The sequence below is a fragment of the Mobula hypostoma genome (genome assembly GCF_963921235.1).
Source record: "Mobula hypostoma chromosome Y unlocalized genomic scaffold, sMobHyp1.1 SUPER_Y_unloc_4, whole genome shotgun sequence".
Lineage (NCBI taxonomy): Eukaryota > Metazoa > Chordata > Chondrichthyes > Myliobatiformes > Myliobatidae > Mobula > Mobula hypostoma.
The window spans coordinates 62,986-88,204 of NW_026948174.1; the positions used below are offsets into that span (position 1 = coordinate 62,986).

At 43.0% G+C, this 25,219-nt stretch overlaps 1 protein-coding gene across 1 annotated transcript in view; it reads right to left on the minus strand.

The window, feature by feature from the left end:
• LOC134341435 (F-box/LRR-repeat protein 20) overlaps window positions 1-25,219 on the minus strand; it is a 243,019-nt gene that overhangs the window by 21,825 nt on the left and 195,975 nt on the right. The window contains exons 6-8 of the mRNA XM_063039288.1: window positions 14,438-14,533; window positions 6,757-6,883; window positions 2,511-2,585 (exon numbers count right to left, since the gene is read on the minus strand). Of these exons, the coding sequence (XP_062895358.1) occupies window positions 2,511-2,585; window positions 6,757-6,883; window positions 14,438-14,533 (298 nt within the window). The remainder of the gene's footprint in view (window positions 1-2,510; window positions 2,586-6,756; window positions 6,884-14,437; window positions 14,534-25,219) is intronic.

Here is a 25,219-nt window from a genome sequence, read left to right on the forward strand (position 1 = left end):
TCAAGCCTGCTTTGTCATTTCAAACTGGATATTTCTCAATCCCATTCTCTGTCTTCTCACCATAAACGTTGATGCCGTGACTAATCAAGAACCTATCAACCTCCACTTTAAATATACTCAAAAGGCTTTTCCTCAACAACTGTCTGTGTAATAAATTCTAGAGATTTACCACCTTCTAGCTAAAAGAAATGAACATCCCTTTATTTAAGGTGTGCCCTCTAGTCTAGACACACAGTTTTGAAAACATCCTTTCCAGTTCTAGTCCACCTAGGCCTTTGAACGTTCAATAAGTTTCAATGAGAAGCCCCCCTCATTCTTCTAAATTCCAGCATCCAGGCCCAAAGCCATCAAACATCCATCATACATTAATTCTTTCACTCTCTGAATCATTCTTATGAACCACCTCTGAACCCTCTCTAATGCCAGCACATCTTTTCTTAGAAAAGAGCTGAAATCTGCTCACAATGCTTCAAGCAAGATCTCTCCAATGCTTGATAATAACCCCAGCATCACACCCTTGATCTTAAATTCTAGTCCCTCAAAATGAATGCTAACATTGCATTTGCCTTCCTCACCACCAACTCAACCAGCAAGTTAACCTTCAGTGAATCTGATACAAGAACTTCCAAGTCCGTTTCCACCTCTGATTTTTGAATTTTCTTCCCATTTAGAAAATAGTCTATTCCTTTATTCCTTCTACAAAAGTACATGATCATACTATTCCCTCTGCCACTTCTTTGCTCATTCTTCCAATATGTCCAAGTCCTCCTGTAGTCTTTCTGCTTCCTTAAATCAGCCTGCTCATCCACCTATCTTTGTATTGTCTGCAAAACTACCCACAAAGCAACAATTTTGTCATCCAAATATCTGTCACATAATGTGAAAAGAAGCAATCCCAACCTCAACTCTTGAGGAACATCAGTAGTCACTGGCAGCCAATCTATATTCTGACTCCTTGCCTCCTGCCAGTCAGCCATGCTAGCATCTTTCCTGTAATACCATGGTTTTTATCTTGTTAAGCAGACTCATGTGTGGCGGCACCTTGTCAAAGACCTTCTGAAAATCCAGGTACACAACATCCATTACCTCTTCATCTATCCTGCTTGTTAGTCTCTCAAAGAATTCCAACAGATTTGTCAGGCAAGATTTCCTCTTAAGGAAACATCATGCACATTCATGTAACTCAAAACTAAAATATACAAACTAAAATATGACATTCTTACAATGACAAACTTAGTAATTCAAATTACAATCAGCTGGAGGATTACTCACAGAGTAAACTGCTATAACGCATTTGTAACAACTGAGAGAAGATTAAGCATAAGATGGGCATCACAAGCCAAGAAAATTAAGAGCTCAGAGATCTGAGATGAACTGGAGGTGGCTTTGAAATTATTCATCTTGAGTCCCCTGTGAGGAAGTGCCAGAGGTCAGTTTTTCCAACATCGTTTGGTAAAATACAAGAAACATCCAAAGTTAATAATGGATCTAAAAACTGCATATTCAGACAAACAGTAACTGGTGCTTTAGCAAGAAGACAATTTTTCTTTTCTGAAAAACGTTGCAGAGAACAAATTGGAGATAGTTGCAGTATACTGTAATTGGAGAACATGGTATTTACAACTTTTAAAAAAGTTGCAGCAAAGGAAGGTGATAATAATGTCACCAATATAGTGCGGGTAATTATTAGACTACTGTATATAATATCTGTGCAATTGGTCTAAATAGATTACAATATATCTATAGGGGTTGTGCTGACTCTTTATGAAAATCTTTTTGTGTGCATTACATTGTCAACAATATCTGATTTATGATGTTGGTGGAATAAAACTGCAGACTTGTTAGAAAGACTATTTGAAGAGGAAGCCTTCAGCATGTTTATGTCTCAGATGACAGATATGTATAGAGAACACAAAGATATGATCATCCATGATCTTAATGAAAGAAAGAGCAGATGAGAGTTTGTATGGTCTATACTATGAACTGAAATCCACTGCTTGATGAGGTTATCAAAATGGAGATAATTGAGGCTTTAAAAAAAAGTATCATGTAAGCCACTGAGGAAAGATATTTTGCAGGACTTAGGGAAAAAGCAAGATCCCTTCAAAGTAAAATCAAAGGTGATTTACACGGCAGAAACCTAACATGTGACCAATTAATTTGCCTGACACCAAACAATTAAAACTAAGGAAAGGAAAAAGATTTTAAAAAATGAAGGAAAATAACAAGGTTCTCTGACTCAAATGGCAAGAGTCTACCACAATTGAACAATAATTAGGGTGGTCAAAAAGCATATAGATCTTGAGGTAAAATATTACAGTTGTCTTTAATTTCGAAAAGAACTTTTTAACACAATGTAACTTTATCTTCAGCATCAAATTAACATCCTTACACTTATGCAAAATAAGTTTTGCTCTTCTGGATACCATGGACGTTTAGCAATCTTTAGCCTCATTTTGTTTTTATTGTGTTTAATAAGCAAAAAGTGCTTTTTCTTCAGATGCACTTACAGAACAAGTCTGTAGGTTCAGGGTGACCAGCTCAGGACAGTGAACACCAATACATTTCAAAGCCTCATCTTCAAGCTGCGAGAAAAACAGTACATGTTATTTTACATTCACAGGTTACTGACTCAAAAGGTAACCAGAGTCAACTATAAATCATTAAACACAACTAAAACTGATAACTCAGTCCAACTGGTTCCAACCTTCAATGACATAACACTGTTTCACTATTCCATTTTTATTTACTTTATTTAGAAATACAGTGCAGTAACTGATCCTTCTAGCCCAACAACATTGTGCCAACCAATTACAACCACGTGACTTATTAATGTGCCTGCCCTATGTCTTCGGAACGTGGGAGGATACCAGATCTCCTGGATCAAACCCATACAGTCATCAGAAAAATGTACAAACTCCTTATGCATAATTGCAGGCATTGAACTCACGTCACTGGAACTATAATAGAGTAACACTCCTTGGAGTGACGAAGGATGAGAGGTGACCTGATAGAGGTGTATAAGATGATGAGAGGCACTGAACGTGGGGATAGTGAGAAGCTTTTTCCCAGGGCTGAAATGGTTGTCACAGGTTTAAGGAGTAGGTACAGAGGAGATGTCAGGGTTAAGTTTTTTACTCAGTGGTGAGTGTGTGGAATGGGCTGCCAGTGACGGTGGTGGAGGCAGATACAATAGAGTCTTTTAAGAGACTTTTGGATAGGTACATGGAGCTTAGAAGAATAGAGGGCTATGGGTAACCCTAGTAATTTCTAAGGTAGGGACATGGTTGGCATAATTTTGTGGGCTGAAGGGCCTGTATTGTGCTGTAGGTTTTCTATGCCGTCCCACTTCTTTAGGAAACTACTCAAAAGCTTTGAACTTTCAAAATGATAAAAATAATCAGTGTTAATGGCACAACTATCAGAGATTATGCCACCCAGCCTCAGAGACCTGGGCTCAGTCCTGACAGTCACTATTGCGTGCAATTTGTTTTTATGTCATGAGAGTTTCCCTTGGGAGTTTCCAGTTTCCTCCTACACCCTAAAGACATACAGTGTGGCAGAATGTGGGGGCAATTAATGGGAGATAAAACTGGATTTAGCAGAGGATTAGCTTAATTGTTGGCATGGAATCAGTGACCGAAGTTTTGTTTCACTATAATAGGTTTCATGCAAAATAATTTGAGGAGATATCATCACACTGAAACAATAGTTGTGGTTCTCCTTCTGTAAATGAGACGCAATCCCAATATTTCTGCTACAAATGGTTATTCCTAATACTGGAACTGTAATTTTGTTGGCTTTTGTTTAAAAAAAGGACAATATTTTTGAAATGGAACTCTCAGGATGCATCTACAACATCCTCCTTCTTGAAGTCAATGGGTCAAGAGGTGCCTGATGAATCAGATCGGTGGATAATTGGAGCTGACAGACTCCTTCTGCCACTTACAACTGGGCTTCTGTGCACCCTTGTTGGCTAAACTCCGTTTTCCCATGGCAGTCTTACAATTTGCTTCACTAAACTGATGAAGCAACCTCAATCTCATCAAGATAAAATTCAGAATACAATGCCTCTAACGTCAAATACAAAGACAAAATTGGCCAACATAGATTAATGTGTTTAATGGAGCGCCTCTATGCTGAAGGTGTTGGCAAGAAAGGGGGTGATGATATTGGTCTTCAGTTATGTTTCCAGTGAAACTGGAAGATTCTGCAGTCACAGCATTAGTGGTATCATTCCAGGGCCTTAATAGTACTGTGGGGCAGCATTGTAGTGTAGTAGGCAGTGTTGCACTACCTATCAGATGCTATTAGTGGTTAGTGTAATGCTTTACAGCACCAGCGACCCAGGTTCAATTCCACTACTCTCTGTAAGGAGTTTCACATTCTCCCCTTCGACCAAATGGTTTCCTCTGCATACTTCAGTTTCTGCAAGGGTTAACAGGTGTAATTGAGTGTCTAAGGCTTTTTGGACAGGAAGGGCCCTTTACAGTGCTGTATCTCTATAAAAATAAAATAAGTATAGTGAGGTAAACAAAATAAGAAAACAGAATTACTTGTGCTTTAAACAATCTTTCCTTCAGCCAGCGAGGCTATGCTAGGTCAAAAATTATGGTGAATTTCATCATTTTGAGGAGGAGGCTCTCTCCAAATATAACAAATTGAATTGAATTGAATGATCTTTATTGTCATTATACATAGGTTCAACGAAACTCTGGCTTCCTCTCAGGTAATTAAATAAAGTGGTAGATAAAAACAAGACAGTAATAGAAAAACAGTATGAAATAGATAAGTAGCAGAAAATAAGTTGCAGCAGCACCAGAATATCACAATAAATGCACAAAGTGCCATTAGTGCAAGTATTTGTGTGTGTGTGTGTGTGCTCACAGTTTCAGTCATTGTCCTGTGGGAGTGCTGTGATGGAGGCCACGGCTCTGGGATAGAAGCTGTTCCTCAGTCTATTTGTTCTGGCATTTAGTGTCCTGAACCTTTTGCTGGACGGCAGCGGGTCAGACAGGGAGTGGCCGGGGTGTGTGGAGTCTCTGGTTATGCTGATTGCTTTCCTCCAGAGTCTGCTGGAGTAGATGGTGTCCAGTCCTGGGAGCTCCATCCTGACAATTAGCTGGGCTGCCTTCACCATGTGATGCAGGTCCTGTCGCTCAGCGGCTGTGCAACTAACATACTACACTGTGGCGCTGTTGGTCAGGATGGTTCCAACTGTGCTTCTGTAGAAGTTAAGCAACAGCTTTTGTGGGAGTTTGGTTTGTTTCAGCTTTCTGAGGAAGAAGAGTCTTTGTTCTGCCTTTTTTTTTACAAGCAACAAGGTGTTGGTGGTCCATGTCAGCTGTTTTGACAACATAACCCCAAGGAACTTTAGGTTTCCCACACTTTCCACTACCTCTCCATGTATATGGAGTGTGGTGCGTACTCCGTCCTTTGATCTCCTGAAGTCAATGATCATCCCTTTTGTTTTAGAAGTGTTAAGGACCAGGTCGTTGTCCTTACACCACTCCGTCAGATGATCCACCTCAAGCCTGTAGACTGTTTCATTTTCGTCCGAGATCAGGCCAACAACTGTGGTATCTATGTTTCATATTTTCTAAGTCTTGTCACGAATCCTTATTGTAGGAAGGCAATAAGTATGTAGAAGATCAGCAGGGGTCCTCAGCCTAGCAAGTGTTGAGTGCAAGGCCCATCTTTTCATAGGCAAAATGAATGAGCAATGAGTCCCCAAACTAAGTTCGATGTGTGCTATGGATGGAATGCTGGCGATGTGGGTTAAACAGTTTTTGATTAGTTCTGCAAATTAGTTCCACTCTAGCAGATTATTGAAGGTGAGGTGCAAGTGGCATGAAGCCACTTCAGCAGTGTATCAACAACGAACATTAAAAAACAAGTGTAAACTTGACTTGATTCCAAGGCAAATTAGAAGGCTTTTTTAACTTGAGGACATCATACTTTACTATACTTTAGTGCCAAGGTGGCATGACTGTCTATTAAGTTGTTTATATCTTCCGACAGTTATTCAATTAGAGGTGACACCTTACACTAAAACTGGTAAAGTGAAAATTCACTCAACTTTTAATAAACATCTGAGCAAATACTTTAACTACTGACCTAACTGAGAAAGCAGGCTTAATAAATAACAATAGTAAGTCAATGCACAAGTTCACATTTTTCATAAATGACAATATTAAAAGAAAACGTAAGTCATTCAACCTAAGTCAATTTATTCATCACTATGTGCTGTGTCGTATAATATGGGCTATCATATTGTCCGTGATTGTTCTGCCGATGTGATTTGCCATTATCAATCTCTACTTTGGGTTGGTCCCATTAGTCTCAATTATTCTCCTCACATCACCGCTGACCGACTGACTCTATTGTCAGATCATGAAAATTGTTAAAGATTATAAAATAACAAAATGTTGATAGGATTCTTTTTAGGATATAAATTAGCTATGTCCCAAATTATAGCAATGACATACCCAACATTTTCAATTCAGCATTTTAAAGCTATTGTAGAGTTTCTTTCTGTAATTCTAGCACTACCTATTGCTGAATTACTTGCAAAGTCTATTCAGTTCAATCATCACATTGCTGTAAAAAATAAGCACAATACCAACAAAGAAAAGGTTGGAACCTGAGAGCTAAAGAGCAATTATCTATTATTGTTGTTCTAAATAATTTACTTCAGCAGTTTTGGATGACAGACACATACACATGCTCACATATATGATGGATCATTGTGCTGACCTGTGTACATCCTTTAAGAAACAGAGCCTTCAGACCACCACAGCCTCTCACCAAGGCTTGAATTCCATCCTTCGTCACTTGATCACACCAGGATATATTCAGCTGTTCCAGAAGTGGACATCCCTCACTAAAACAAACAATTCTTCAAATATAACTGTAGCTATGTGATAGTAATGGAAAATAAAATTGCACTGGTAACAAACTATACAAGGATAGATCTGTGTTAATGAGCACTCAAGCACTGGCACTGACAGAATGGATTGGAAAATGTAATGTTATTTGTACTCTTATTAGAGCCACAACTGAGTGGGGCTACTGTTCTAAGTGGAAGACCAAAATAAATCACAAATGAGAAAAGCTAACAAGACTGAAAAATAATTACTTCCCAAAAACATTACTTGCTTTGTGACTTTAACAATGGCAAATAGATGTGGGATAAGTATTTGTACTATTTTGCAAGGCTGTACCACAAGGAAAACTAAACCCAACTGTTCTAATTATAACCCCAGAATATCATCCTAACATAATACACACCAAATGCTGGGTCATATTGATTCTTTTCCTCACCAATAGGTTCAACTTGACTAGGAAAGTCACTTAATACTGTTCCTAATGGGTTACTAACCAGAAATGAGAAGGAATTTTGTCAGTAAAACCGTTAAGACCATAAGGCACGGGAGCAGAATTACACCATTTGCCCCATTGAGTTTTCTCTGTCATTTCATCATGGTTAAACGATTTCACTCTCAATTCTCCTGCCTTCTCCTGATAGTTTACACACCCTGACTAATCAAGGACTGATTAACAATGGTCTTAAATACACCCAGTGATCTGGCCTCCACAGCTGCCTGTGGCAACGAATTCCACAATCCGGTGGCATGGTATCATAATGGTTAGTACAAAACTTCACAGTACAGGCAACCTGAATTCAATTCCTTCCTCTGCCTGTAGGAAGTTTGTGCATTCTCCATGACCAAATGTGTTTCCTCCAGATGCCACAGTTTTCTCCCACTTGTTGGTAAGTTAATTGGTCTTTGTAAATTGTCCTGTGATAAGGCTGGGAGTAAATTAGGGGATTGCTTAATGGTCTGGCTCAAAGGACCAGAAGGGCCTATTCTAAGCTTTATCTCAATAAAATAAAATAAAGATCTCTTCAGCTACCTTTTTTAGAAGCCTGGGGTACAGTGTACAGTCTATTAGGTCAGATAACATCACCTTCCGACATTTCAGTTTCCTAAGCACTATCGCTTTAGTAATAGCAACTGCAATCTGTTCTGCCCCTTGACAACCTTAAATTTTTGGAATACTACCAGTGTCTTGCACTGTGAAGGCAGAGGCAAACTACTTACTCAGTTCATCCGCCACTTCCTTATCCTCTGTACTATCTCTCCAGAGCCACTTTCCTGCTTCAATCAAGCCAGCTCCTCTCTCATTCCTCAGTAAGTCCCTTTACTCCAGCCTAATACTGATACATCTGACTTTAGCTTCTCCCTGTCAAATTGTTAGGTGAAGTCTATCATATTATGATCACAGTTTCCTAAGGATACCTTTACCTTAAGCTCTCTACTCATATCTGCTTCATTACTCAACATACAATCCAGAATAGTTGACCCCCTAGTGGGCTCAATCACAACCTGCTCCAAAAAGCCATCTGGGCTAGATCTTGTTGGGATCTGCACAACTATATTTTCCTTATCTATCAGCATATTGAAATCCTCTGTGACAACTATAACATTGCCTTTTTGATATGCTTTTTAAAAAATCTCCTGCTGTAATTTGTAGATTCCATTCTGGCTACCGTTTGGAGTCCTGTAAAAACTCATCAAGATCTCTTACCCTTGAAGTTTTTAACACTACCCCAAGGATTCTACATTTTATAATCCTAAGGCACTTCTTTGTAAAGATTTGATTTTATTTTTATCACCACAGCCACTCTTCCTCCTCTGCCCACCTGCTGGTCATTTCAATAGATTGCATATCCTTGGATATTAAGCTCCCAACTATAATCGGCTTTCAGCCATGTCTCTGTGATACTCACAATGTCATACTTGCCAGTTTCTAACTGCACTATAAGATAATTTACCTTACTTCATATATTGCACGTATTCAAATATAACAATTTCAGTCCTGTATACATCACCTTTTTAAATTCTGTCCCCCTTTTACAGTGCAACCCACCCAGATCACTGACCTCAATTTTGCCCTATCATCTACTTGTCTTTCCTGACAGTCTCACTATACACTACCTCTGCCCATAACCAACATTCCTAGATCAGCTCTATTACTCTGGTTCCCACCCCCTACCAAATTAGTTTAACATCCCCCCCACCCCCCGCAAGCGCTCTTACAAACCTGCCCGCAAAGATATTGGTCCCCTCCTTGTTCTGATGTAGCTCATCCCTTTTGCACAGGGCCAACCTTCCCCAGAAGAGATCCCAATGATTCATAAATTTGAAATCCTGCCCCCTACACCAGTTTTTTAGCCACACATGCATTTGCAAAATCACCCTACTTTTGCCCTCACTGGTACATAGCATACAGACATCAACCCAGAGGTTGTTTCCCTCTAACAAGCTCTCTAAATTCTCTTTTTAGGTCTCTCTTTTCATTCCTATGTCATTGGTGCTAATATGTAGCAAAACTCAGCTGCTCATTCTCCCCCTTTAGAATGTTGTGGACACAATTCAAGATGTCCTTGACCCTGGCAGCAACATACCACCCGGGTCTCTCTATTCCATCCACAGACTGTCCTATCTATCTTTCTATAACTATGAAATCTCCTAGTACCTCTGCCTCCTTCCCTTCCGAACCACAGCACAAGACTCAGTGCCTGAGATCTGGTTGCTATGGCTTTCCCCTGGTAGGGTCATGCACCACAACAGTGTTATTGGGAGGAATGACCTGAGGGATATTCTGTACCGGCTGTCAATTTCCCTTCCCTTTTCTGAATGTTACCCATTCACCTGCTTCCTGAAACCTAGGGGTGCCTACCTCCCTGTAGCTTCTGTTTATTAACTCCTCAGTTTCCCTTATGAACCAAAGGTAATCGAGGTGCAGCTCGTTCATCTGCTGCAGATGTGGTTATTTGGGAGGCTGGATGACTCCCAGGATACCCACAAACCAGACACAGTGCAGAACAACCCCATTCTTACTGCATTAACTATACACTATCAGATGAAGAATGGACAAGAAAAAGCTTACTTATAGTGCCCAAGCTTGATGACCTAAGTCAAAAGTGTTCCCACTGCCCACTCCAACAACTGCCACTCCTCTTGCCACTGCCTTATTTTTGTTTGACCTTGCTAATGAATCCTGTAACTCTGCATATCCACTGTTCAAGCTCTGAAAAATACATAGTACATAGCCCAGCTTGTTCCTGCTATTTGAACTAGCCACTTTACAAGACTAAATCTGAAGGAATGCACCATGCAGAATGCTGGGAATTTTTCCTCTCTACACTTATTTTGCCAAAGCTTGTTGCAACCTCTAACTGAGGTAAGGACACAACACTGAATGTGCCACTCAGCTGCCCACCTTCATCAGTAAGGTGCTTTAACTTGTGCACTCACCTGATTTGCAATCACAGACTGAACTGTTAAAGACTAGTTGAGAGAACTGAAATTCTCACTTTGAAATTATGGGTAGAATGAGAAATATTAAAATAAATGCATAGGATCAAGGAAGTGCCCACTGGAGTTGTTAATCTCACCAGAGTGTTTAGTGAAATGGATGCTTTCAAGGGCGTTACACAGTTCATGGAAGAATTTTGAATTCTGACACTACACTGTCACCAGCATTAATTACTCATCTCTCATTCCTTCAGTGGACTTTGGATGGTTGTTTTCATTTTGCCCTGCTATGTTTTGCAGAAGGGTTTACATGGCTAATTCACATAGAAGTTAAGCCATAATACAGTTAAATCAAGATAGAGTTAATGAACAATGAAGAACCTTTTTTAATGGTAATTTAGTAGACTCATTATTACTTCAAAATGATTCTTACAAATGCCGAGACTTGAATTCTCACTTGAACTCCCATATTATTCCAGGAAAATATCCATTAAACTATTAAAAAATTTATCATGTTAGGTTTTGGTTCTGTTTAGTTATCAGGAAGCATTTAACCTACCAGACCACAATTATACAATAATTTGTATTAGGTTTCTACACTGCATTAGAGTCATGCAGCTTTTTCTTGACACAGCACATTAAATATTCTAGTCCAGGAAAACTGGAGATACAAGGTGATTTAGTAAATTTTAGTTCAAGTACTAAGCCTTCCCTTTACACCTTACCTCAATTTTGTATTTCATCAAAAACCAAAGATTCTTTAACTTTTAAAACTCTTTTAACATTTCTTTCTAAATGGACATCAATTCTTTCATATGGTTTCACAGGATGGATGAGGAAGTGACTATACCTCTGATACATACACTTAAGAAGTATCCAGGCTTAATTTCAGACCAAATACCATTCATTCCTCTCTAGGCTCACTTGATGATAATGATTACATTATTGTAATCTACATCAGCTCCCACTGCATCTTATTTCTTTTTCTCCATTTTATACTATTACCTGGTATAATTTTACCAACCCTACATACCACCCTATCATAGTCATTGCCTTCTTGCCACTGCTCCACCATCTTGTATTTACTTTTGAATCTATTTTCTTTCCATTGGTATTACGTAATCTGATGAAAATTTGTAATGCATTTTTTTGACATTTTAAAAACAAACACATTTATTATTTGGATTAAAGAAAGGTAAATTCAATCATGTGTATACTGTTTTAATGTTGATTCCCAAGACAAGATCACAATCATGAGATCTGTAATGCCTTATTCAGTTCCTTGTTGACTCTTTTATGATGTTGTGGGAAGAGAATTTCTGTTAAAGCAACACTTTCAGTACGCTGGATGAACTCAGCAGGTCGGGCAGCATCAGTCAGAAACGATGAGTCGACGTTTCGGGCCGGAACCCTTCATCAGGACTGAAGAATGAAACATGGGGAAGGATTTGAAGAATGCTTGTAGCGTCAGTTGAAAGACCAGTAATTTGAAAGACAAAAGGGGTGGGGGAGGGGAAGCATTGACATCAGAGCCCTGAAAACAATGGGTAATAGAAGAAGGAGGCGGAACCATGAGGGAGGTGGGGGAGGGGGCAGAGTGAAATAGGAATGGAGGAAGGGAGGGTGAGGGAATTACCGTAAGTTGGAGAATTCTATGTTCATACCAAGGGGCTGGAGACTACCTAGACGGTATATGAGGTGTTGCTCCTCCAACCTGAGTTTAGCCTCATCATGGCAGTAGAGGAGGCCATGTACGGTCATATCTGAATGGGAATGGGAAGCAGAGTTGAAGTGGGTGGCTACCGGGAGATCCTGCCTGTTGTGGCGGACGGAGTGGAGGTGCTTGACAAACCGGTCCCCCAATCTGCGACAGGTTTCACTGATGTAGAGGAGGCCGCACCGGGAGCACTGGATGCAATAGATGACCCCAACAGACTCACAAGTGAAGTGTTGCCTCACCTGGAAGGACTGTTTGGGGCCCTGAATGCTAGCAAGAGAAGAGGTGTAGGGACAGGTGTAGCACTTACGCTTACAGGGATAAGTGCCAGGTGGGAGGTCAGTGGGGAGGGACGTGTGGATCAGGGAGTCGCAGAGGGACCGATCCCTGTGGAAAGTGGAGAGGGGTGGAGAGGGAAAGATGTGCTTAGTGGTGGTGTCCTGTTGAAGGTGGCGGAAGTTGTGGAGGATAATGTGCTGGATCCGGAGGTTGGTGGGGTGGTAGGTGAGGACAAGGGGAACTCTGTCCCTGTTGTGGTGGCGGGAGGATGGGGTGAGGGCCGAAGTGTGGGAAATGGAGGAGATGTGGGTGAGGGCATCATTGATGACGGTAGAAGGGAAACCACGATCCTTAAAGAAAGAGGACATTTGAGATGTCCTGGAACGGAAATCCTCATCCTCGGAGCAGATGCGGCGGAGACGGAGGAACTGGGAATAGGGAATGGCATTTTTGCATGTGGCGGGGTGGGAAGAGGTATAGTCGAGGTAGTTATGAGAGTCAGTGGGCTTGTAGAGATGGAGACTGAGGCACCGAGAAGGGGAGAGAAGTGTCTGAGATAGAGGAAGTGAATTTGAGGGCTGAGTGGAAGTTTGAAGTAAAGTCGATGAAATTGACGAGCTCAGCATGGGTGCAGGAAGCAGCACCAATGTAGTCGTCAATGTACCGAAGGAAAAGTCGGGGAGCAGTACCAGAATAGGTTTGAAGCACAGACTGTTCCACATAACCAACAAAGAGGCAGGCGTAGCTGGGTCCCAAGCGAGTTCCCATAGCTACACCCTTAGTTGGAAGAAAGTGGGAAGAGCCAAAAGAGAAGTTATTAAGTATGAGACCAGTTCTGCCAACCGGAGGAGGGTAGTGGTGGTGGGGAACTGGTGAATTCTATTATCCAGGAAGTAGCGTAGGGCTTTGAGGCCTTCTTCATGGGGAATGGAGGTGTATAAGGATTGGACATCCATAGTAAAAATGAAGCGGTTGGGACTGGGGAATTGGAAGTTATTGAAGAGGTGGAGGGCATGGGATGTATCCCGGATGTCAGTGGGGAGGGACTGAACTATGGGTGACAAAATGGAGTCCAGGTAGGCAGATACAAGTTCGGTGGGACAGGAGCAGGCAGAAACTATGGGTCTACCGGGACAGTTAGGCTTGTGTATCTTTGGGAGGAGGTAAAACCGAGCGGTACGGGGTGTGGGAATAATGAGTATAGCGGCTGAGGATGGAAGGTCTCCGGAGTTGATACGGGCAGTGATGGTACAGGAGACAATGGTTTGATGTTTTTTTGGTGGGGTCCTGTTCCAGTGGTGAGTAAGAGGAGGTGTCAGAGAGCTGCCGTTTTGCCTCAGTGAGGTAGATGTCCGTCCGCCAGACTACTACGGCACCACCTTTGTCTGCAGGTTTGATGGTGAGGTTGGGATTAGTACAGAGAGAGTGGTGGGCATTGATGATGAGGCCAAACTCAGGTTGGAGGAGCAACACCTCATATACCGTCTAGGTAGTCTCCAGCCCCTTGGTATGAACATAGAATTCTCCAACTTCTGGTAATTCCCTCCCCCTCCCTTCCTCCATCCCTATTTCACTCTGCCCCCTCCCCCAGCTCCCTCATGGTTCCGCCTCCTTCTTCTACCACCCATTGTTTTCAGGGCTATGATGTCAATGCTTCCCCTCCCCCACCCCTTTTGTCTTTCAAATTACTGGTCTATCAACTGACCCTACAAGCATTCTTCAAATCCTTCCCCATCTTTCATTCTTCAGTCCTGACGAAGGGTTCCGGCCCGAAACGTTGACTCATCGTTTCTAACTGATGCTGCCCGACCTGCTGAGTTCATCCAACATACTGAAAGCATTGCTTTGATCACAGCATCTGCAGATTATTTTGTGTTTGTGTTTAGAATTTCTGTTAAATTGCTTCTCTTCAGAATAGTTTACTCACCTTACACTAGAACTTTTATTACTGAAATGTCATCAGATTACTAAACTGAGTATTATTCATTAATTCAGAGGAATATCTAACAAATTAATTTACTGACTGGCAATGCAAAATGCAAGTACAAACATGGGATTAAAATCATAATGATTAATTAAAACTTTGATATTAAAATAGTTTATCATGGAAACTTACCTCAAAGCCTTTAATGAAAGATCTGTGATAGACGTGCATGAAGCTAGATCTAAACATTTTAGCTTAGAGCAAAATTTACTGAGACTAGTACAAGTTCTGTAAAACAAGAACACAAAAAAAGTGAGCAAGAATCCATTTTAACTACTCAATGTCAACCTTCCTATACGGCCTGCTGAGTATTTCAATCATTTTCTATTTTCAGTGGTTTTCTCCAATAAACAACTTCTGTTAGACAAAATGGGGCATCAAAATGCCATTGATATAATTTAACTATATCTACAAGTAATCCAAAGTTTTTAGCATAGCAGGAAATTTATAATGTGAATAATAATTTAATACAATGGCCAAAATCTCCAGAGGAGAAGGCCCCGTGTCCTTGGCTTTGCTTGTTGCTCGGTAGCGGGGGTGCAGGCAAAGCGCTCGGCAGAGGATGGTGCTCAGAGAGGCTGTGTCGGAGGGGCTGGTCAGAGGCTTGAAGTTTTCGGACGGACTCAGAGTCGGCTGCGGTCGGGTGCTTCCAATGGTACTGCATCAGCAAGTTTGCGGCGCTTGGAGGTTCGTGGCAGGGAGAGTTTCTCCCTTCTGCCACCTGCGTGAGATGATGAGGCTATCGGGACTTTGAGCCTTTTTTTAACCGTGCCCATGGTCTGCTCTTTATCAAATTACGGTATTGCTTTGCACTGTTGTAACTATATGTTATAATTATGTGGTTTTGTCAGTTTTAGTCTTGGTTTGTCCTGTGTTTTCTTGTGATATCATTCTGGAGGAATGTTGTATCATTTTTTAATGCATGCGTTTCTAAATGACAATAAACGAGGACTGAGTGTCCTCATAGTCTAAAAAAAAGTAGTAGGTAAGTGGTTTGCAAACCAAAAAAATCTATATTACTTAAGGATTCAAGACAGAAAACATTAACTACAGGCGTGCAGATTTGGCATCTTGAGGTGGGAGATTACAAGAATCAGTCATTAGAAGTCATTAGGTGACTAAGCATTTGAACATATTTAAGCGGACTGAAGTCCTGCCTCAGGTTGCTATATATAGGCATCCATTAGTCTCGTGAGACCATGGATTTGCGCCTTGGAAGGTTTCCAGGGTGCAGGCCTGGGCAAGGTTGTATGGAAGACCGGCAGTTGCCCATGCTGCAAGTCTCCACTCTCCACGACACCGATGTTGTCCGAGGGAAGGGCATTAGGGCCCATACAGCTTAGCAGCTGTGTCGTCACAGAGCAATGTGTGGTTAAGGGCCTTGCTGAAGGACACAACACGCTGCCTCAGCCAAGGCTCAAGCTAGCGACCTTTAGATCACTAGATGAATGCCTTAACCACTTGGCCACGCGCCAAGTTGCAGTATATACTGGATATACTGAAGTCCATTGGCACTAAGTGTTTTGCAACACCAGTCCTTGAGAAGAGGGTTCTCAGCACATCAACCATGTACAAGGCTGTGACATCATCCACTACTTTTCTTAAATAACCCTCAGTTGACTTTATTACAGGGAATGTGGCATGCAAATAGTAGATGTATGTGCATTCAAGTTGTAGTTGTTTCAGCCAGTCACAAACCCACAATGATGCTCTCCTGTTTTTACTATGCATAAGCTCAATGTGGATTGTTAGTTCTATTTCTCTGTACAGATGTCACTCCCAGAGGAATTACCTTTCCTCCAGTATAAGTTCGTAGTTGGGTATCGGCAGGGTTCAGTTTGGTATCTTTGAAATGCCATTCAACCCATTTTGTGGAATGACTGAACCAGCCGAATCAGTATCCAAATCCATATAACCATATAACAATCACTGCATGGAAACAGGCCATCTCGGCCCTCCTAGTCCGTGCCGAACTCTTACTCTCATCTAGTCCCACCGACCTGCACTCAGCCCATAACCCTCCATTCCTCTCCTGTCCATATATCCATCCAATTTAACTTTAAACATCGAACCTGCCTGCTGGAAGCTCGTTCCACACAGCTACTACTCTCTGAGTAAAGAAGTTCCCCCTCATGTTACCCCTAAACTTTTGCCCTTTAACTCTCAACTCATATTCTCTTGTTTGAATCTCCACCATTCTCAATGGAAAAAGCCTATCCACGTCAACTATATCTATCCCCCACACAATTTTAAATACCCCTATCAAGTCCCCCCTCAACCTTCTACGCTCCAAATATTAAAGACCTAGCTTGTTCAACCTTTCTCTGAAACTTAGGAGATGAAACCCAGGAAACATTTTGGTAAACCTCCTCTGTATTCTCTCAATTTTATTGACATCTTTCCTATGATTCGGTGACCAGAACTGTACACAATACTCCAATTTGGCCTTACCAATGCCTTATACATTTTTTTTCCATTCTCATTAATTTGCTAAACGACACACACAAAAGTAAAAAAGAAAATCAATTAAATGTAACATGCAACATGCTGTAAGGTTTTATTGATAGTGTAATGGTTTCTCTGTAGCAGCAATGTTTGGGTTATTACTAGAGATAATGGGTTTGGAAAGCATTGTTCTTTCTTGTGAGTCTGGAAGAGAGATTTTGTGGGCTTTTGCTGGGGAGAGGGGAGAAGAGAAGACTCAAATGGACAGAGGGTCAGAAGGTCAGCGACGATTGGAGGAGGTCAAATGTCGACAACCGGCCTATCAGTGAGCTCCAACGTTGCACAATAGACTGTTTTATAAGAATGGGCCAATTTTCTTTTTTTACGTTTTCTTCACTAAACCTATAGTCAAAGTAAAAATTATAATGCTTAATCGTTTAATCATATATTGTGTACTGTTTGTTATTTTGGGGTACTGATTTGTAACAGGACACATCGCGCAGCATCCACCCAAAAGACATTTCTTAAGTTTGGCTGGGCTGTGGGCTATTACCCCCTATATTAAGCCACTAGCCAAAGCCAGAGTTACATAAATAAGTCTGACATTTAAAGCACATGATAAATGGCAGTGCAATATGACTTTTGGAAGTCTATTCACATAAATTTGTTGGACTTTAACTGAAATCTTCCTGATTGTTTAAAATGTAGGCTGTTTCAGCCTGTATGTATCCTAGTCCCTCTCATCACCTTCTGTTGGACATGATAGAAACTATTGCCTACTCCTTTCTTGGTTTTGTTGCACAGCTCTTTCTCATCCAGTGATTTCTCGATCAATGGTAGTTACTTGTCAGGCTTAAGCTGCTACGCAGAAGACATTTAAAGTGAGAGGTGAAAGGTTTAAAAGGAAATTGAGGGGCAACTTCTTCATTCACTTACGGAATAAACTACCAGAGGAAGTAGTTGCTGCAAGTGCAACAACACTTCTTAGAATGATAGGGATACATAGCATGGAAATAAGCCCATCAGCCCAACAGTCCATGCTGACTAAAATGACCCATTCAAAGTGGTTACACTTGGTTGTATTTAGCCCACACCTTTTATTCCTTTCCAATCCAAATAACAATCCATCTGTATTGTAAAACTTGTTATCATACATGCCTCAGCAACTTCCTCTGCCAGCTCATTCTACGTAGATATAACCCATTGTTTAAAAATGTTGCCTCTCAAGATTCTGTTAAATTTCTCCCCTCTCACTTTAAGCATACTGCATGTCCTCTAATTCTCAATTCCCCAACTTTGGGAAAAAGAATGAATCTGTACAGCTAACAACAGGAATTCTGCAGATGCTGGAAATTCAAGCAAACACATAAAAGTTGCTGGTGAACGCAGCAGGCCAGGCAGCATCTCTAGGAAGAGGTGCAGTTGACATTTCAGGCCGAGACCCTTCGTCATGACTAACTGAAGGAAGAGTGAGTAAGGGATTTGAAAGTTGGAGGGGGAGGGGGAGATCCAAAATGATAGGAGAAGACAGGAGGGGGAGGGATGGAGCCAAGAGCTGGACGGGTGATTGGCAAAAGGGATACGAGAGGATCATGGGACAGGAGGTCTGGGAAGAAAGACAAGCGGGGGGGGAACCCAGAGGATGGGCAAGGGGTATATTCAGAGGGACATAGGGAGAAAAAGGAGAGTGAGAGAAAGAATGTGTGTATAAAAATAAGTAACAGATGGGGTACGAGGGGGGAGGTGGGGCATTAGCGGAAGTTAGAGAAGTCAATGTTCATGCCATCAGGTTGGAGGCTACCCAGACGGAATATAAGGTGTTGTTCCTCCAACCTGAGTGTGGCTTCATCTTTACAGTAGAGGAGGCCATGGATAGATATGTCAGAATGGGAATGGGATGTGGAATTAAAATGTGTGGCCACCGGGAGATCCTGCTTTCTCTGGCAGACAGAGCGTAGGTGTTCAGCAAAGCGGTCTCCCAGTCTGCGTCGGGTCTCGCCAATATATAAAAGGCCACATCGGGAGGACCGGACGCAGTATATCACCCCAGCCGACTCACAGGTGAAGTGTTACCTCACCTGGAAGGACTGTTTGGGGCCCTGAATGGTGTTAAGGGAGGAAGTGTAAGGGCACGTGTAGCACTTGTTCCGCTTACACGGATAAGTGCCAGGAGGGAGATCAGTGGGGAGGGATGGGGGGGACGAATGGACAAGGGAATCGCATAGGGAGCGATCCCTGCGGAATGCAGAGAGAGGGGGGGAAGGAAAGATGTGCTTAGTGGTGGGATCCCATTGGAGGTGGCGGAAGTTACGGAGAATAATATGTTGGACCCGGAGGCTGGTGGGGTGGTAGGTGAGGACCAGGGGAACCCTATTCCTAGTGGGGTGGCAGGAGGATGGAGTGAGAGAATCTGTACAGCTAATGCTTTTAATGTTTTTATATACCTCTGTAAAATCTCCAATCAGTCTCCAAAAATGTTAAAAATTACATCCTAGCCTGCCAGTTGTTCCCTATAACTCAATTCCACGTCCTGGCAACACACTTGTTAACCTTCCAGCACACTTCAGTTTAAATACATTGTTCCTAAGCAGGACAGCCAATACTCCAGGTGTGGAAGTCGAATCCGATAAGGTCACTCAGAGACCGTATAAGTACAAACTCTTTATTCAAAGCACCTGGGGCTTACTCAGTTAGTCGCTCAAACAGGAACAGTCTGTCTGTGACTGTTCCTGCCCGATCCACCAAACTAACTAACAATTCCCCTTACAACATAGATACATTTGTTCAGATACACCCCACACTAGACAGACTGGAGTTAAAGTTATCCACTACATGACAGCCCCGAAAGACAAATTACAAAATAGGCATAATGGACAGAAAATACAGAAATAGGCTGGGGTGGAACTATCTCTACACATGAGTGCACAAGTAGATAAGCACCCTGAAACCCTAGCTAGCTACCATCAAGAAGAAATATGGCTCAGCATGGCTTAGCACATCTGTTGATCATCAGCAGTTTCTTTCTGAAAAACAGGCTGCTATTGTTTGACGAAGTGTTAACCCTTTTACATACTTCATCATTCCCCCACTTTGATCATTACATGATCAACAAAGCAATAATTTATTACAGAGAAACTGACCGAGTACAGCATTGAGTTATCAGCTGGTAAAAAACAGGGCACAAGAGTAATTATAACAATGATAACTACAACTATTAGGCCATAATGCAATATCATGCCCAAATGTTACTGAACAGGCCATTAAACGACCACCATTTCAACCCCCCTGCCCTACCTGCTTAAAGTTGTCCATCTCCACGGCAATGTGCTGGGAGAGGGACGTAATGTTAGTGGACCCATCAGGGATATAGGTGCAGCATTCTGTGCCAGTGATAGTACAGGTTCCCCCTTTCTCAGCTAGGATAAAATATAAATCCATACGATTCTGTAGGACTGTTTGTCGGATGGCTAACATTTCCGTGGTCCCCTCAGCCACCTGAGTCTGGGTGTCTACCAGAGCTCTGGCAGTTTAATTTGACAATTCCTCCAGGGCAGCTGCCAACTTAATGATTTCTCAGGAGTTCCTAGCCGTGCCATAGGATAGGAAGGCAATCATCCAGAATCTCTCTGACTCTATGATTCCCCATTTCTGCCTCTGCCAGTGCGGGAGAACCCACAGCTCGGGCACTACCCTTAGGTTGGGGACTAGGTAAACTAGAAAACAGCACCTGCTCCATTTCTTCTGGGGTGGCTGCAGGTCCCACCTGTTGGTCACTTCCCCGGGTAGCCACAAGTAGGCTTCACCCCCACAAACCCAATAGGGGCTATTCAAAGGACCCAGGAAAAAGCCCACCATTAACATTATAATTATAGATGCTACAAGTCCTGTTCGCCAGGAGAAGTTTCCCCTGGTGATTACAGTAACAAGTTGTATTTGCCACCTGGGCACAGGGCACACGTAGGTGTTGCCAAGAGGCTTCAGGAGAGGAGGACATATTCAACAGGGACCTGAGATACCACCCTTCAAAATACTGACATTTACAATCGCTCAGGGTCCTCTTGTAATTCTGGACTTCACTACCCCGGGTGTATTAGAGAATCCCCAAGCAGAGAGTTCCTCACTGGAATTGAGGGGGATCACTGACAACTGTACCATAGTCTTTCCATGCGGGGGTACTTGCACATATATCCAACATTCCCCTGCTTTTTGGTGTTGGGCATAGTTGTAGCAAAGGGACAGGAAAGTATTCTGGGCAAAATCAGACAGTAGGGGATGTTTTGGCCACAGCACTTGGGGAACTACTCCCTGTGTGGGCCTTGGGGAAAAGATGGTTCTAACCTGTGGGGAGCTGTCCCATCTTCGGTACATTGCTCCCGCCCTTATGTATGAATGTAGTTGACTGGAAGCCCACAAATAGAAGGCAGAAGACAACAGCCCAGTACATGGTGAAGTCCGTGATAGTCTCTTTAGTCCGTAAATTTTTACAGTCAGTAGAATGTGTCCACCGTGGTTGTCCTTCCAGCTTGACTGCTGTGGGTGTGGTGAGCAGTACTTGGAATGGTCCCTTCCTCTGTTGTCCTAGTTTGCCACAGCTCCAGTTCTTAGTTAGTATGTAGGCCTCAGGTTCAATGTTGGGGTAGTCGCCTTCTCTTGACGTGTTGTCTTCGTCCTTGTATGCCTGACGCACCTGTAAATGTAAGGCTCGGAGAATCTTATTTTGGTAGCCCATTTATATCAAGAGTGGGAGGTCGTGTGGAACACTATGGAGTCCTTAGGAGCTTTCCAAAGGTTATTTCAGCTGGTGCCAATCCTGTTTTTTTCCCTTGGGCGGTGGCCCTCAAATTGAATAATGCTCAGAGCAATACCTTTAACCATTTAAGCCCCATTTCCTCCGTAGGTTTCGCCAATTTAGTTTTTAACATACCATCTGCCCTTTCCACTATACCTGCAGCCTGGGGATGGTGAGAGCGATGGGATTGTTGTTTGATGGTAAGGCATTACAGATTTCCTCATATAAATTTGCTACAAAGTGGGGACCGTTATCTGAACTCAATATTTCTGGTAGCTCTTACCAGGGGATGACTTCTCACAACAGAATTTTAGCTGCTGTCTGGGCTGTGTTATTCGTGGTAGGTACTGTCTCGATCCATCTACTAAACACATCTATGATGACTAAGCAATATTTGTACTCTAGGTAGTTCAATAAAATCAATCTGTAAACATGAAAAGGGGCCTCCAGGTAGGAGAGTGATGCCCAACACACAGGGTGTCCCCTTTCCCACGTCGTTCTTACAGCATATAAACATGCTTTTGTCCTCTTTGCTGCCACTTGCTGCAATTTCCGAAGCCACTATGTTTGCAGCAAACTGTTTACCCCTCCCTCATTTCCGAGGTGAGTACAAGTATAAGTATAATCAAGGAGGATTGGTAGAGATTGGGTAGGGATGCAGACCTGTCCTGCAGGGGTGAACCAGAGGCCCGTCACAGGACCCTCCTTACAGCCCATCTGTGACCACAGTCTGTGTTCCTCCTCAGGGGCGTCCCCTGAAACCTACGTATGACTTGCATGTCTGGCATACCCGTGCTGTCTGAGAGGCGCAGGGGGTTTTGGTGGGGCCCCGGTGGGACTATAATTTCGAGTCTCTGGGCTGTGGCTTTGTCAGTCTCATCAGCCATGGCGTTACTGGTGGAGGTTTTATCAGTCTGGTCTTCAGGGGAGGAGGACATTTGATAATGGCCAATGTTTTTGGAAGCTGCAAGGCAGTGAGCAGAGCCTGTACAAACGTAGCATTGCTAATAGGATGTCCTGAGGAGGTGAGGAAACCCCGGCATTCCCAAAGCATTCCGTAGTCATGAGCTACCCCGAAGGCGTATCGAGCATCAGTGTAGGTGTTGCATGTTTGTTGGTGGTGAGGATGCAGGCATGAGTGAGGGCAAATAACTCAGCTTTTTGTGCTGTCACAGCTGGTTGAAAGGCTGCCTGCTCGAGCACCATGTCATCTGTGACCACAGCATAGCCGGAACATCTCTGGCCTTGATGGCCCATGAAAGAACTACCATTAGTTATGTCAGGTTCGGTAAGGGTTAGTCTGTGAGGTCCTCATGGGCTGTAGTGAGGAGTTGATTTCGTTGTACGCAGTCGTGTTCAGAATCATTTGTAACCTGGATGGCGATGTTAGGGAAGTGGCCGGGTTTAAAGTGGAGCAGAGAGAAAACGTCAGCTGCAGGTTGCTCAGTGAGGCTGTCTCATAGCGATTTTGTCGTGCCTGAGTGTGGTGCTGTGTCTGTCGAGAGGTCAAAAGCTCCACCACCAAGTGGGAAGCCAGCACATTTACAGGCTGATGTAGGGTAATATTAGAAGCTGCAGTTACCAGGATATATACTGCCTTCCCTGAAACTCCACCCTTAGGAATTGTGTCCGCTGGTATGTTTGTTCAGACCCCTCGACCCTGACAGGGCAATGGTGGATTATTCTGGGTTCCTCTTGTGGATCACTACTTACAACGGGCAACATTTTCAAGAGCCACTTAGCAAAAGGATTGTTCATAGAGAATGGGGAAATGGTCCGGTTTGAAACTGGGCGTCTCTGTTGTCCCCAGGACACCTTGCCTTCTTGCGACCTGGTCGGCCACAGTTAAAACACGGTCCAGGCTGAGCACCCCTGGACATGGGCGCTTGCTGGGGTGGTCCATTTCTTCACTCAGGGGGAAAAGGTCTTTGGGGTCGTCCCCTTATTGCCATCAGCTGGACGGGTCCTGGGGCATGTGGACCATCATAGGGGGGTAGGGCCAATCAGGGAATTGATCCCAATCCTTTTTTCCCAGTTCCGGAGTATGTTTACGATGCCGGCAATTATCTGACCCCCATCGGTGTCCCTCACCCCGTTGGACAAATTCTTGCTTAATTACAACTCCCTTTGAGACAGTTCTGGACTCTGTGCTGGGATCCCAGTAGTAAACTACAGCCCGTCACATCTGATTACGATCATTATCTGGCCAGTGGTCTGAATCATCGTGGCTAATTTAAAAGCGAGACATTGGAGCAGCAGGGCATTAAATTGAGGGGAAGTATTCCCATTATTGAAGATCTGATCCCCTGCATAAGTCCTGTAGCATGACACGAAGTGCTCCCAGTAATCCGACCCTGATTCCCTGGGCTTCAGTTTATATTCTAATACCTTGGGGATGTCAGCAGGCTGTTGGAGTGCTTTTTCCAAGCCCTGGATTATCTGATTGGTCTACTCTTCCTCGTTTAGTATCCTTCCCTCAGTTCTTGGCAAGTCTGGTAACCCAGTTCTGTTTTCCATTTCTATCACTCGTCCACAGATAATATCATGCAACAAAGTCTGAAAAGATCCTGAGGGGTAGACTTATACATCTGAATTGTGCTCCAAAGAAATTGTGCAAAAAGCACCAGTTTCTCCTTTCTGTCGGGGGCCTGATTATTATCATGATCATCTCTTGTGGTTTCCATGGGACATAGACAGGGATAACCACCGGCTGATCTTGTTCCCCCGCCCTGGGATTTGGCATCAATCGGGTAGGTTACTGTCTTTGAGGTTCATGTGGGGGACTTTTCTCAGGGACTGAACTTATCCATTCTTCAGTATCACCCCCTGGGATGGTTGGATATTGGGACTCTGTCCTCCCCCTCTCCCTTTCTTTCACTCTTCCTCCCACGGTGTTGGAGAACCCTGGAGAATTTTCAGGTCCCGTGGCTAGTAGCAGCTCCTAATCTGGTGGTGTGGTTCTTGTCACTAGCCAGTCCTCATTGTGATCACTCTCGTCAAACAGGGTTGGTAAGCCAGACATGTTCCCGGGATCCCATAGTTCGTTCCCTATTTGTCCCCCGGGTTTTATTCCTTGTTTAAGGTTTTGCATTAATTTTGACTGATCTTTTTCTGGACTTTTTTTATGGCTTGTTCACAGTTTGTCGCATCCCAAGTTCCTCCCCATGGCCACACTTCATCCCCCAATTTCTTACGTAAAATAGCACTCAAAACACATAAATCTCTCTTTACCAAGAAACAATTCATACTTTTTATCAAGTGAAGTTTCTGTACCTTTTTAAACACACAACAGATCTTGTCCCGCATTTTTGTCTTTTTACCAGTTGATTCTTACCGGACTTTAATTTTTACCCGAAACCTGCGTACAGTATCTATTGTTCTATTTTCCTGATTCATTTACCCAACTATAGTTCTTAGACAACTTCAAATTTTACCTGACCTGTGCCACCTATCCAATTTTATCCTTCCTTTTTTACCAGACACAGTGTGTCAGCTGTCCAGTTTTCAAATAATTGCCCTACCTTATACGAGTCTCTCAGCAGATTCGATCTGGGTCCCGTCAAGGTCCTGTGTTGCGGTCCAGGCGAGGGGCAGAGACTCACACCGGTATCGTAGGGAGCGACAAAGACAATTCGTCTTTGCGGGCCCGATCGTTCCCTGTAGATAGGATGTTCGGTCTG